General features: G+C 48.2%; 1 protein-coding gene across 3 annotated transcripts in view; it reads right to left on the reverse strand.

Moving 5' to 3' along the window:
- LOC149324574 (uncharacterized) overlaps positions 1-15,300 on the reverse strand; it is a 37,011-nt gene that overhangs the window by 821 nt on the left and 20,890 nt on the right. For 2 of the 3 annotated variants that reach the window (XM_089565422.1, XM_089565424.1), the window contains one exon: positions 15,003-15,102. In XM_089565422.1, the coding sequence (XP_089421548.1) occupies positions 15,003-15,102 (100 nt within the window). Of the gene's footprint in view, positions 1-15,002; positions 15,103-15,300 lie in introns of those variants that run through there. The other variant, XR_016286826.1, reaches the window with a different exon arrangement.

The following is a 15,300-nucleotide window of genomic DNA, read 5'->3' on the forward strand; positions in this document are numbered from 1 at the left end:
TGCCCTGTTCAAATGGCTCCAAGCGCATCTTTTCGGTAGAAAGCAACGCGTTATTCTAGAAAGAGTGAAAATGTCTCCTGGCAAACAGTTCTGTGCCGTCTTCTATTCTTGAGACTAGACAGTGTTAGTTAAGTAGCTAGTCGGGTGAGATCGTACGCTGACTGTGGCATTTACCGTGCTGTCACCTGTGTGGCACCTGTAGATTGCAACGTGGCCTAAGCTAAGACTTAACATGGTGCAATACGTGGCACACGGAATTAAATTTTAAAATTTTTTGAAATCTTCTCTAATTTACAGAAAGACGACCTTCAACTACCCAATACTTTCTACTGACGCAAACATACCATTTGTCAAGAATTACTGCTTATGTGCAGCACTCACTAACAATCTTTATTGGAACGATCAGCTTAATCATATTGCTGGTAATGTTAGTCGTCTTTGAAACTATTAAAACGCATTTTAGAACAGGTATCGGCTAGATTGAAGAAAACTTAACACTAGAGAAATGTGTCTCTCATGCTAGAATATGGTTGTGAGACTACGGATCCCGACACAGAAGCACTTAATAGCTTGAAGGGATTAAGGAGGGTGCGACACGGTTGGTGCCCTCAAACTATGACTTTACAAATGATCCTCTCAGATGTGGGAAAGTGTATGGTGGCCTGCCTTACAAACAGATGCAAGTATCTATGGCTGGAGCTGTTTCACAATGTTATAGGCACGAGATGATTTAAAAAAGATATATATTGTTACGTAGCTGTTGGGGCTCGTAACCGAAAGGCTTTAATGGGGGGTGACGTGGACGGCACCGGAGAACAAGCCAAGAGCACCCAGAGGAGGCCGGAACCGATCTTCTTCTTTCACTCGGCGGTGCACACGACTTGCGAAGAGCAGCCGCCTAGTGGCTGCTTGTGGAAATGTGGCATTACCCCCCTCGCTAAAAAAAAACATCGACCCGATGGATGCGCAAGAAAAGAAGGTAAGAAAAGCAGTTCACAAGAACATGGCAGAAAATAAGCAGTTCGTAAGCAAGGATGGTGAGAAAACGAACGGTCACAAGAAGCATGCGGTTATGGCGTGGCGGTAGGCTGCTAGCGGTGCTCGCGCGAAAAGTACGGCTTCATTCGCACGACGTGGACGACTTCGGGCTTCTGCTGGCGGCGATGAGAAGTAGAAGAGCCATCTGGAAGAAGTTCGTATGTGACGTCACTGAGCTGACGGACCACTCTGTAGGGACCGAAGTACTGCTTTAGCAGTTTCTCGGAAAGCCCTCGGCGTCGAATCGGAGTCCACACCCACACCATGTCGTCCGGTTCGAAGGTCACTACTCGGTGGCGGTGATTGCAACGCCGAGCGTCTCGGCCTTGCTGTGTCCGGATGCGCAGTCGCGCAAGCTGCCGTGCTTCTTCGGCGCGCTGAGTAAATTCCTCGGTACCAGCTTCGGGGTCATGACCGTCATGGGGCAACATGGCCTCTAGCATGGTGGACACCTCGCGGCCATACAACAGAGAGAAGGGCGTCATGCGCGTGGTCTCTTGTTGTGCCGTATTGTACGCGAATGTGACGTACGGTAGGATGTCATCCCAAGACCGATGTTCAACGTCCACGTACATAGACAGCATGTCGGCGAGAGTTTTGTTGAGACGTTCGGTCAGGCCATTCGTTTGTGGATGGTAGGCGGTGAATTTACGGTGGGTAGTGCCACTCAGCTCAAAGTCAAAGTCAAAGTCAAAGTCATTTTATTCAGGCAGCAGTAATAGGTGCCTAGGAGGCAGACATAAAGGCAAATTAATGCCTGACTCAGTGTCGGCCCCCTTCCCCCCTTCCCAAACACATCACTCAACAGCAAGTACAGTCAGATCGTTAAACAAAGTTTCGATCAACATAAAAGGAACACATTAATACAGCATAGCATACAGGGCTAAGTCATACTGCGAGGAAACAAACAGCCAAAATAAATCGCATGCAGTAATAGGAAAGAAAAAATAAACAAGCGGGAGCAATAAAACATTCACAACAAAAACCATCTGGTGTCTACTTGGAACCCAGAAAAAAAAAAGGAAATAGTCAAAATTGTGTGCTCAAAAAAAATGTGTTAATGTTTCTTTTAAAGGCTAGAGCTGAAGAACTGTCAGTAATGATATTCATAACCATGGCGTGCTTATTCAAGAAGTCAGGAATCTGATATGTTAACTTTTGTGTTCCGTAGTTTGTACGAATCCTGTCTCTGTTATAAATGGTATGGCGGAGATTGTACATGTGTTCTTTATGAAGATATTTCTCAGTGAACGATGATGCATTCTGTTTGATTTGAGTGTATATAGCTAGTGCTAGTTTTTTACATAGGATGTTTGTGATAGTCAGGATTCGGTGTTTTTGGAATAACGGTGCTGAATGAGTTCGGCGTGGGACATTTTCTATTTGGCGCAGAAAATGTTTTTGTAGTACATGTAGGTTCTCTAAATTTGTTTTTGTGGTCGTACCCCATACAAGAAGACAGTAGTGCAGACGGGAGTGTATTAGAGCATAATACAATTGCTTTTTTAACCATGGCGGTAGCAAATCCTTTAGTTTATAGGTGAGCCCAATCGTTCTTGATATATCTGTTCGAACTTTTGAGACATGTGTAGACCAGTTTAGGTGTTCCTGAAAGATTACACCTAGAAATTTATGTGATGCAACGCGTTCAATTTGCTCATTGCCGAAGCGCAGAAGAATGTCTGACATACATTTATTTTTTGGTCGAAATACAATATATTTTGTTTTGTTCGTGTTTAGGGCTAGTTTATTTACGTCAAGCCACACCGATAGGTTACACAGCCAGACATTCGCCTGCCTCTCAATATCTACAATATTCGCACCAGAAAAAAAGGCGTTAGTGTCATCAGCATACAGGATAATTTGCGGGGTTAGTGGAATATTTACAATATCATTAATATATAACAGAAACAATAATGGACCAAGTATAGACCCTTGTGGTATCCCATATGCAATAACACCAATATCTGACTGCACTTTGCCTACCGCTGTGTACTGAAATCTGTTTGACAGGTAACTCTTAATTAAGTCGAGAGCAACACCCCTAATTCCGTAGTTGGGTAACTTTTGCAGTAAGATTTCATGTTTGATAGAGTCGAATGCTTTTTTGAAATCAAGAAACAATCCTACTGTGTACAATTTATGCTCAAAGTTATCTATTATTCGATCTTTAATGTATAGAAGGGCCGTCTCCGTTGACTTAGATTTTTGGAATCCATACTGTTGTTCTACTATGACGTCGTTGTGCTGGAAGTAGTTTAGAAGGCGTGTATTTATAACCTGTTCTATTATTTTAGAAAAGATTGGCAAGACAGAGATAGGTCTGTAGTTATTAAGGCTACATTTATCACCTCCTTTATGAACAACGGATACTCTTGCAATTTTCAGTTTATCAGGAAAGACACCCGAACTTAGGATCAAATTGCATATATGCGACAAAGGGCGGCTAAAAAGATGTGCAACTGATTTTATTGGTTGCGCTTTCAAGTTATCCACTCCGCAAGCACTACTGTTATTTAGCTTTTTTAGTAGCGTAAATATTTCTGCTTCTGTAGTAGGAGTCAAATAGATTGAACCCGCAACAGCCGAACCCATATATGATTTGCAGTCAAGGTTAGAGCTATCCGCGTTGTTTGTATTAAATGCTCCTGCGTTTAGGAAGTGTTCGTTGAATTTATTTGCTAGCGAGGTTCCCGTATAAGTTGTGCCTTCAATACTCAATTCCTTGAGTTCTTTCTTCTGAGTATTTGACATGAGATGGTTTGCGGTTTGCCACATTTTTCTTGGGTTGTTGATGACACCTGCAAACTTGTTTTCGTAGTAGGAATGGCGCGCTTTTTTAATGTCATGTCCTAGTTTGTTTCTTATTTTCTTATATTGATTTAAGTAGTCCAGAGCTCTAGTTCTGATAAATAGAGCGAAAAGTCTATCACGTTCCTTGATTCTGTTTAAAAGTGCTCTGTTAATCCACGGCTTTCTTACTTTCCTAGTTTTCCTGAATTCTAATACTGGAAATGATTGTTTATAAGTGTTCTCAACTTTCTCTAAAAATAAATTGTACGCCATTACTGGGTCCTCTGAACAGTAAACGTCATCCCAATTTGTTTGCGCTGTTAGTCTTTCAAATATCTTAATTGTTTCTTCATTAATAACCGTGTACTGAATCCATGTGCGCGAGGGTCGCCCCGTGTGCTGTGTAAGGTGTGTTAGAAAAATAAAGATCGGTAGATGGTCGCTCAGGTCCGCTAATAAAACACCAGATTCAATATCGGCTGAGCTACAGTTCGTGAAACAAAGATCTAACAAGGTTCCAGAATTGTTTGTTACTCTTGTTGGTACATAAATGACATTTTCATACCCGTATAAAAGAAACATATCAGTAAGTTTTTGATTATTCAAATCAGGACAAAGAATGTCTACATTGAAATCACCAATGAAAACAACCGATGAGCTATATTGTATGCAGCATTCCAACATTTCTTCGAGAAATTCAAGAAACATAGACAGTGTTCCAGATGGGGGTCGGTATACTACCACACATACTATGCTCTCGCACTTTATCATAACCGTCTCAAAATGAGGACTTATTCGGCAATATTTTGAGATAACACTGCAACTTAAATTTTCCTTGACATAAACGGTCACGCCTCCGCCTCTTGTATTAGTACGAAAAATTGACGTATGTTTGTACCCGCTAAATTCAATAACATTCATTTCATTGGAAAACCAGGTCTCAGTGAAAGCGAACAAGTCAAACCGATGATTTAACGAGTCCAGAAGCATATCACACGCGTCCTTTTTTGTTCGTAGGCTTTGAGCGTTTAGGTGGCAGACAGAAAAGGCCTTAGCACAACGAGTCTTATAATCACGGAAAGAAACAGCGTCATGATAGCCGCCTTTAGAAATGCAGTTTGTCATTGGCATAAAGCCAGTAAGTAAGCAACTCTTGGCCCATCAGAATCCTTATCGTATTTTCTCTAGATCATCGACAGAAGCGATCCTGATAATCTTGCTACGAGGGGCCCGACGCACAAACAGCTTTCCGTTCTTAACCCAGGCAAACTCGTATTCCTTTTCTTTCGCCTTCGACTTCATTCTCCACAACAAGTCCTTATTTTGTGCTGTAAGGTTCTCGTTTAAGAATATCTTTGACTGTTTGTCCTTCAGTTCATTCTTCTTGCTAAGCCACTTGTCCCTAGTCACACGAGATGAAAAGCGAACTAGCACAGGTGCTATCCTTTCCGAAGCGTCTTTATCGCCCCTGATTGGAAGTCGATGCACCGCCTCAACGTCGGTCTCGGAAAGTCGAGCAATCTCAAGTTCATCGGCCAGAAGGTTAATTTTGTCTAAAAGCTTTTCGTCGGTATGCTGAGGCAGTCCATGTATTTCCATATTCTGCTGTCTGCTATACTGCTCGAGATTGTTGATCTCTTGCCTCAGTTTCTTAGTTTCTTGGTCATCAACTTTTTCTTCAAGCTTTTCCATGCGTTTCTTTAAGCCAGTTATGTCTGCACTTTGAGTTTCCATGCGCGTGAGGACTTCATCGTATTTATCAGACATTGCTTTTACTGAGCTCTCAATGCAGCCCACGGTGGTCATAATAGCCTCAATGTTGTCTAACTTCGACTTCATTTCCAGTACAGTAGCAAGCTTGCTCTGTATGTCAGCAATTTCTTTTGCCAGGTCTAGGCGGCCTCTTTCTGCTTTGTTGTGCCCTGACTACTACCACGGGCTTGTGCAGTTTTGCAGGTGGCGCACTTCCATGTTTTTTTTGCGATCTCCGATTTTTTCTTGTAGTTGGCCTGATTTACTCCTGAGCAGGCGCCTATGTGATAATTATAGTCACACTCCGCGCACGACAAGAACACTTCATCGTCAGAAAGTTTTTCATGACATGCAAGACATTCATCAGACATTTTTAGTCTGACGCACTCAGACTCAGACTGTTTAGACTTATGCACTCAGCACTCAGCAGCAGCGGCGGCCGACACCATACACAACTGACAGAAAACTTAAGCAAGAGCAGTCCAAAAAGGGTCGACCAACCTGCGCAAGTTGTCGAGAGATTAACTTCCAGGCATGAAGGCAATCGGCGTCACCGCTGCCGCTGCTGCTGGGTGAGTGTAGATTCCTTCGGTAGCAGGCCACTTTTGTAGGAATCCGTCGAGGGTGTTTCCTCGTTCCTGACGGCCGGGGGGTGTCTTCGATAGATGTGCGCAGCTCGTGCACGATGGTAGCAGTTCCTGCGCAAGTTGTCGAGAGATTAACTTCCAGGCATGAAGGCAATCGGCGTCACCGCTGCCGCTGCTGCTGGGTGAGTGTAGATTCCTTCGGTAGCAGGCCACTTTTGTAGGAATCCGTCGAGGGTGTTTCCTCGTTCCTGACGGCCGGGGGGTGTCTTCCATGACAGATTCCAGCAGCTTGGCCTTGAAAGCTGTGCCTCGGTCCGTTATGACAACTGACGGGGCGCCGTGCCTGAGGACGATGCGCTCGACGAAAAATTTCGCTGCTTCGGCTGCCATGCCTCGATCGAGGGCCTTTGTTTCAGCATAGCGCGTGAGGTAATCGGTAACGACTATTATCCACCGGTTGCCCGAGGAGGAAGTTGTAAAAGGGCCCAACAAGTCCATGCCAACCTGCTCGAATGGAAGGTCTGGGCACTTGGACAAGCTGCAGTAAACCAGCTGGCCTTACAGACGGTATTTTCCGTCGCTGGCAATCGTTGCACGTTCGTGCATAGTGGCGCACTGCCGCCGCAAGTTTGGGCCAGTAAAAACTCTTTTGAATGCGAGCCAAAGTTAGAGCACAGCCGAGATGACCGGCGGTGGGCTCATCATGACATGCCTGCAAGACTTCGTCGCGGAGAGTTTCTGTCTGGCACGACGAGGAGATAATCCCTTCCCGTTGGAGAAAAGTTGATCTTGTACAGCACGTCGTTTAGGAGACAAAACGAGGAGTGCGTTCTGGCGAAGGGACGGGGTACTTCCGCAGTACGCACTTTCAGGAAGTCCATGAGTGGAGCGAGTCCCGGGTCCTCACGTTGGCGCTGCGAAACAGTGACTGCGTCGACAGTTGCGGTAAGAGGGAAGTCGGGCTCTTCGTCTTCGTTCGCCGACTGGATAGGCGAACGGGACAAGCAGTCGGCGTCGTTGTGCTGGCGTTCGGACTTATACACGATGGTCATGTCGAAGTCTTGTAGACGTAAACTCCAACGTGCAAGGCGTCCGGAGGGATCGCGCAAGTTCGTCAACCAGCAAAGAGAATGATGGTCGCTCACGACCTCGAAGCGGCGGCCATAAAGATACGGGCGAAATTTCATCACTGCCCAGACAACAGCGAGGCACTCTTTCTCTGTGGTGGAATAATTGGTTTCAGCACGAGACGAAGTCCGGCTAGCGTACGCGATGATTCGCTCAGCGCCATCCTGCCACTGTACGAGCACAGCGCCGAGGCCTACGTTGCTTGCATCCGTGTGAACCAGGGTCTCAGCATGGGCATCGAAGTGGGCAAGCACAGGTGTTGTTTGCAAGCGGTGCCGTAATTCATCGAATGCCTTTTGCTGTTCGTCTGTCCAGGCGAAGGTGACATCTCGGATGAGACGCGTCAACGGGGCAGCAATTCGTGAAATATTTGCAATGAATCGGCGGTAATAGGCGCAGAGTCCCAAAAAACGCCGGACTGTCTTCTTGTCGGATGGAGTAGGGAAGTTGGCGACGGCTGCAGTTTTGGCGGGATCGGGCTGAACACCTCGACGGCTGACGACGTGGCCCAGGAACAGGAGCTCTTCGTAACCGAAGTGGTACTTTTCAGGTTTTAACGTGAGGCCGGCAGAACTTATAGCCCGTAGCACGGTGGAAAGGCGTTGGAGGTGTTCCTCGAACGTTGGGGAAAACACAATAACGTCGTCCAGATATACTAAACAAGTTTGCCATTTAAGGCCGGATAAGACTGCGTCCATCATTCGTTGGAATGTCGCTGGAGCGGAGCACAATCCAAACGGTAGGACCTTGAACTCGTAAAGTCCATCCGGCGTGACAAACGCAGTCTTCTCACGGTCCCGTTCGTCTACTTCGATCTGCCAATAACCGCTTTTGAGATCGAGCGAGGATAAGTAGCGCGCATGGCGAAGCCGGTCCAAGGAGTCATCAATGCGTGGTAGCGGGTAGACGTCTTTTTTTGTGACCTGGTTGAATTTGCGGTAGTCAACACAGAATCTCAGACTGCCGTCTTTCTTCTTAACCAAGACGACAGGTGAAGCCCAGGGACTCCTCGATGGCTGTACGACACCGTCATTCAGCATTTCGTCTACCTGCTGAGCGATGACTTCGCGTTCCCGCGGTGACACTCGGTATGGGTTCTGTCGGACTGGTCGGATACGTTCGTCGGTTATTATGCGGTGCTTGGTGAGGGGCGTCTGCTTGACCGCGGAGGCAGACGAGAAACAGTCTTGAAACTGACAAAGCAGCCCGACAAGTCGATCCTTCTCGGTAGGTGATAGAGCGGGGTTCACATCGAGGGCGAATTGGGCCGTTCGGCTGGCAGATGTCCCGGTCTGGAGTGCGATGCAATCAGAAGTTTCGGCGATATCTTCCAAGTAGGCGACCGTGGTCCCTTTAGTGATGCGTTGTCGCTCATTGCCGAAGTTGGTAAGGAGTATATCCGCGAGGCCGTTGGTCGGATGGACGATACCGCGGGCAACACAGACGCCGTGATGGAGCAGCAGCTCAGTGTTCTGTTCGGCCACCCCTGCAGCACTGGACTGGTCATCGCACCTGACGGTAACGAGAGTACATGAGCGTGGCGGCACGGTTACATCCGCGTCAAGGATGCGCAAAGGTGCGTGGCGTCGTTCGGCGTCTGCGGAACTCGGTGCAGGCGGTGAAAACGTGACCAAACGGCGAGGATCGTTAATGACGGCACCATGCTGTCGTAAAAAGTCAGGGCCGAGGATGAGGCCCTTGCAACAGTTGGGCAGAATAACGAAAACCGCAACAAACACGGAGTCGGCAATGGTGACTCGTGCAGTGCAACGCCCTAAAGGTGTCATAAGGTGGCCACCAGCAGTACGAATTTGGGGTCCAGGCCATTCAGTCCTAACTTTTGCGAGCCGATCCACGAAATTCTTGCTGATTATTGAGAAGTCTGCTCCTGTATCTACTAAAGCAGTCACTGGGTGCCCGTCAACAAGCACGGGAAGGTCGGCGCTAGCTGTGTCATCGGTATGAGGGAAGCTCGGAGTCACGGAATCACGCTGCGTCGTCACGGGAGGGGGGGGGGGGGTCTTCGGGACGTCGGTTTCGTTTTTCAGCAACCTGCCCCCCTGAGGTCACCGCCTTCAGTTTCCCCGGCGTGGGTTCTGCGACCGCCCCCTCAGCGTATCGCTGAAAGTACGACGGCTAGGTGACGAGTAGCGGACGGGAGAAGGTGACCGTTGGCGGCCGTTCGGTGAAGTCTGCTGGGCAGCAAGGTATTCCTCGATTTCCCGAGGTCGCTCACCGAACCGTGGGCGCGGGGCGTGACGTGAAAATCCCTGAAGCCCGAGTTCACGGTAGGGGCAGCGCCGATACAGGTGGCCGGCTTCCCCGCAGTGGAAGCAGAGCGGCCGCTGACGAGGAGTGCGCCAGATGTCGGCCTTCCGGACCGGTGGTTGCATGGCGAGTCCCTGCTGCGGTGGCCGCTGGTAGGAGGGTGGCAGCAGAACGGACGGCGGCTGCGAGTCGAACGGGATAGGCTGCGCGGGAGGCACCGCGGGCCGATGGACAGCTGCTGCATAACTCAGAGGGCGTGGCTCGGGCAGCAACTGAGGCGGTGCAAACGCTTGCCGGATCTCCTCGCGCACGACTTCAGTGAGGGCAGCGGCTGTGGGATCAGGCGAGATGATGTGGAGTTTCCTGAGCTCCTCGCGAACTACGTCTCGGATCAACTCTCGCAAAGAGGAATGTTCACTGGCGCTGCACGAAGCGGCCACTGAGCTGAAGGGCTGAACGCACGCAGACTCGTTTCGTCGGGAACGTTGCTGCAGGGCTCGCTCAATGAGGGTTGCTTCACTGATGAAGTCGGCAACGGTCTGGGGGGGATTCCGCACTAAACCAGCGAAAAGATGTTCTTTTACCCCCTGCATCAGGTGGCGAAACATCGCGGCCTCCGTCATGTCGGGATCAGCCCGCCGACAAAGACGGGTCACGTCCTCGGCAAACATGGCGACGCTCTCGTTGGGCTTTTGGATACGGGCTTCCAGGAGACGGCGCGCTCGGTCGCGGTGGTCGGGGCTGGAAAACGTATCGCGCAGCTGCTGGCGGAAGGCATCCCAGCTTTGAAGACCGGTCTCCCGGTTCTCGTAGCAGGTTTTGGCGCCGTCTTCCAGCGCGAAGTATACTTTGCGCAGCTTCATGGCAGAACTCCGCTGATTGAAGTTGGCCACACGTTCAAACTGTTCAAGCCAGTCGTCGACGTCTTCAGCAGGAGCGCCATGGAAACTCGTCGGTACACGGGGCTGCTGGAGGGTTAGATGAGGGGAACTCGCCTGCGCCATGGGATCAAGCTGAACGGGGCGGCGGTCGGGAAGGAGACCGAACTCTGGGGAGAGGCCGTGAACGCGGCGGCTGCTGCGATGAACGGGCGTAGACACCAGCGGGAGTCGGTCGGGACTCGCTGAACCGCTGCGAGAAGAGGTCCGGGACATGCACCTCCACCAGTGTTACGTAGCCGTTGGGGCTCGTAACCGAAAGGCTTTAATGGGGGGTGACGTGGACGGCACCGGAGAACAAGCCAAGAGCACCCAGAGGAGGCCGGAACCGATCTTCTTCTTTCACTCGGAGGTGCACGCGACTTGCGAAGAGCAGCCGCCTACTGGCTGCTTGTGGAAACGTGGCAATATATATATATATATATATGGAAGACGCGCGTCGCAGCAACAACTGCGTCCCATCGGCGGACGCAGTTGTTGCTGCGACGCGCGTCTTTCCTTTCCTCTCTCTCTCCTTCCTCTGATCTTTTAACTCTCCTCTATCTGCACTTGGCAGCGGTGGTGGCTTGGCTCGAGCCAGTAGCAGGCCCGTGCAATTTCCTTTTCATCCTTCTCTCAGTCACAACAACAACAACAACAACAACAGCTCTATACCATCTTGTTTCTAGCATTCTGTTAAAGTGAGGATATATTTAAAACTTCTACTTTTTTTTCTAAAACAAAACAGTGCCTGATTGGAATGAACTGCAGAAGAGGTGTCAGCCCTGCCATCTTTTCAGAAGAGTATGCCTTGAATTTTCTTGCGATAACTGCTTTTCTGCGCGTTTATCTTGTTGTGAAATTTCTGAATGCACAGTTCACATTTTACGAGTGAAATCGTTTCTGCGCCATTTGCACTTTATTGTTCTTACATATGAATACATCATTGTCTTCTTTGTTTGATAAAGTATGCCTTTTGTATAACCAGTTTTTCTGTCATATAATACATGGTTTCTTGTTCTGTGCGTTGCACAGGATATCGATACGGGGATTTTTATTTTTACCATGGCTTGCTTTGTCTTTACCTTCTTTTAGCTCCCATTTCGTTTTAAATTTGAAGGTAGTTTACTTTCGTTTCATTTTCTTTTTTACAGTGTGTTATCTGTATGACAAGGTAATTTCCTCTCGTATCCTTCTTACAAAAAAGCCATCAACGGATGCGGCAAGAATCGGAATAAACAAAGTTAAAAAAACAAATATGTGTGAGAAATATTGCCGCTGTAATGCCCGATGAGCCCTGAAGAAATCTTTCTGCAGTTAAAAACCTGGCATCAAAATTGGTTTGGTTTGGTTTATGGGGTACAACATCTCAAAGCTACTCAGTCTGAGAGACGCCGTAGTGGAGGGCTCTGGAAGTTTCGACCACCTGGGGTTCTTTAACGTGCACTGACAACGCACAGTACACGGGCCTCTAAATTATTGCTTCCATCGAAATTTCTTTAGGCATGCCTCCAAACAAATCAGTAAAATAGCCACTACTATTCTCTGTGAGAAGAGCCCTTCTATCCTGTTTTACCGAACGCATTGCTTTGAACGGAAATAAACTAAAACTGAATTCTAATGTCGAATGGGTCATATGGGAATCGGTTCTCAAAAGTCGCACACAAGGCATCGTAGTTTGCTAAAGGCTGTGACGACAGCCACTACTATTCTCTCAGAGAAGAGCCCTTCTATCCGGAATACCGAACGCATTGCTTTGAACGGAAATGAACTTAATTTGAATTTGAACGTCGAATAGGTCATATGGGACTCTGCTCTCCAAAAGTCGCTCACAAGGCATCGTAGTGTGCTGAAGGCTGTGACGCTGTCTCGAGTGTGGCTGGCTTCGATGGTGCTGTGATGTGCACAGTCTCGTCCATCCAATCCGCTCCGCGGGCAGACTCCCTCAAAAATCGTAGCGAGTCTGGCCAGCCTGCGAGTCTGGCCAGCCTTTACTCAAGGTGGGGTGAAAGACCATTTGCTTAATAGCTTGAAGGGATTAAGGAGGGTGCGACACGGTTCGTGCCCTCAAACTATGGCTTTAGAAATGATCCTCTGAGATGTGGGAAAGTGTATGGTGGACTCCCTTACAAACAGATGCAAGTATCTATGGCTGGAGCTTTGTAAGAAGGACACGAGAGGAAATTTACCTTGTTATACAGATAACATACTGTAAAAAAGAGAATGAAACGAGAATAAGCTACTTCCAATTTGAAAACGAAATGGGAGCTAAAACAGGGTAAAGACAAAGCTAGTCGTCTTTGGAACTATCAAAACGCATTTTAGAACAGGTATCGGCTAGATTGAAGAAAACTTTCCACTAGACAAATGTGTGTCTCATGCTAGAATATGGTTGTGAGACTACGGATCCCGACACAGAAGCACAGGCAGGGGAAAGCTTGTACCCATTGTATCACCGGTGGGTGCCCGGCGGCACTGGGGATAGCACCCCGCACATTCCGCAAGCCAGGCGGGCGCTCAAATGACTAGGCCACCGCTGCGGTGCTTAAATTCGTCTTCGGCCACGCAAATGACTGAACCCGAATTTGTCCAACGTGAGCCAGACAATCCTTGCCCAACATTCAGAATAAAAAAAAACTGATGAAAATGTGAAGGCGAACGACTGCACTGGATGTCCCCCCGGTAGCATTCCAAGCGTCTTTTCTAGTAAGGAGATAGCCCTCGAGGATCCATTCACAAATGAAGGTGAACGACTCCACTGGATATCCCCCCGGTAGCATTCTAAGCGTCTTTTCTAGTAAGGAGTTAGCCCTCGCGGGTCCATTCACAAGTGAAGGCGAACGAATCCACTGGATATCCACCCGGTAGCATTCTAAGCGTCTTTTCTAGTAAGGAGTTAGCCCTCGCGGGTCAATTCACAAGTGAAGGCGAACGACTCCACTGGATATCCCCCCAGTAGCATTCTAAGCGTCTTTTATAGTAATGAGTTAGCCCTCGCGGGTCCACTCACAAGTGAAGGCCAACGACTCCACTGGATATCCCCCCAGGTAGCATTCCAAGCGTCTTTTCTAGTAAGGAGTTAGCCCTCGCGGGTCCATTCACAAGTGAAGGCGATCGACTCCAATGTATACCCCCCCCCCCCCCCCCCGGGTAGCATTCCAAGCGTCTTTTCTAGTAAGGAGTTAGCCCTCGCGGGTCCATTCACAAGTGAAGGCGAACGACTCCACTGGATATCCCCCCGGTAGCATTCTAAGCGTCTTTTCTAGTAAGGAGTTAGCCCTCGCTGGTCCATTCACAAGTGAAGGTGAACGACTCCACTGGATATCCCCCCGGTAGCATTCCAAGCGTCTTTTCTAGTAAGGAGTTAGCCCTCGCGGGTCCATTCACAAGTGAAGGCGAACGACTCCACTGGATATCCCCCCGGTAGCATTCCAAGCGTCTTTTCTAGTATGGAGTTAGCCCTCACGGGTCATTGACATATACTTCAGACACTTCATGTTTAATATTTCTGCATAGTGAGGTGGAGGCCGCTTACCAGTAAGACTTTCTGACAGGTATCCGACTATCAATTAAACGCGGGAACTACAACCCGCCTGTACGGACTATGCCGGTGGAGTAACAGCTTTTGAATTGTGTCCGCGAGTCTGTGTGAGGTATGGCTGTGGGATATCCGTACGCGAACGCTTTGCCTGGGCAATGAAGGAAATAGTTTATGTTAGCCTCCGCATATCGCAACTAGTGGATGAGGCGATTTTATTTGCTCAGCAAACTGACTGCCTGCTACGCAGGCCTGAAATTCTGTTGTATTTTCGCTAACCATTCATGCGGCGCTGACAGGACAAATGCGAATATGAGCGCTGTGGTGGCGGTAACCGTGAAGCCACTGTTGAACTTTCGCGCGTTAGATACCAAAAGCATTATCCACTAGGCGCTATGTTCCTCGAGAGGTGTACGCCAGCATTTTATGTGCAGCAGTTTAACGAAAAAAGGTCATGCATGTCAGGTGTTTCATTTTTACAATGCTTGCTTCTTCGATTTATGCATGGGCCAAAAAGCTACGTTGCGAGTAAGGCTTTCGCTTTTGTATTCTCTTGCTGAAAATACGGAAATTACTTTTCCTTCTTCACCGCAGAAATTTCCGTGGAAGCCTAACCAAAATATTCTCAGGATATACCAATCGAAAGACCGAAGTCATGCGTGAGCACTTAGTGTATTGGGCCATACTTAATAATATTATAGCACTTCGATAACAATGAAGAGTAGTAAAACCCTGTTAATCTGTAGAAATAATGTCAGTGCCCTTTATGCATTGTCTGAAAAGTTCGTTCAAAGGAAACAGCGTCCTGACAAGCAAGAAGCTGCCAGACGGAATGAGTGAGGTTCTCCGGAACTGAGCCAGAATGACGCTCTCACATTTCATAAATATTTGCACCAGTAATTTATTCTGAAATAGAGAAATTTGACTCTCGATCCTCCCTGCAATCAATCCAAGGCAGCTGCTGTACAAAACACTACTCACCATCTGACCAGACTATGGAACTGGCTCGGTGTACGGGGCCGGCACTGTAGCCGTCGCGTAAAAGCCAGCACGGTGCCTACGACGAGACCCCGGGTGCTGCCTGCGAAAAAACAAGGTGGAGTTTAAGGATTAGAGGCAGTACGGCAGTCACACTGAATCGTAAGTTCGTCCACTTTCACGCGTTTTCGAAATAAGAAAGGAAACACATCTGATCGCTTATTTACCTGTGGATATACGATGTCGCGAGATCCAAGAGTACAGAAATACTGCGCCCGCAGTTATGACACTAACCTCCGGG

This window comes from Amblyomma mixtum, unplaced genomic scaffold (genome assembly GCF_055824585.1).
Source record: "Amblyomma mixtum isolate Tamu unplaced genomic scaffold, ASM5582458v1 scaffold_23, whole genome shotgun sequence".
In the NCBI taxonomy this organism is placed as follows: domain Eukaryota; kingdom Metazoa; phylum Arthropoda; class Arachnida; order Ixodida; family Ixodidae; genus Amblyomma; species Amblyomma mixtum.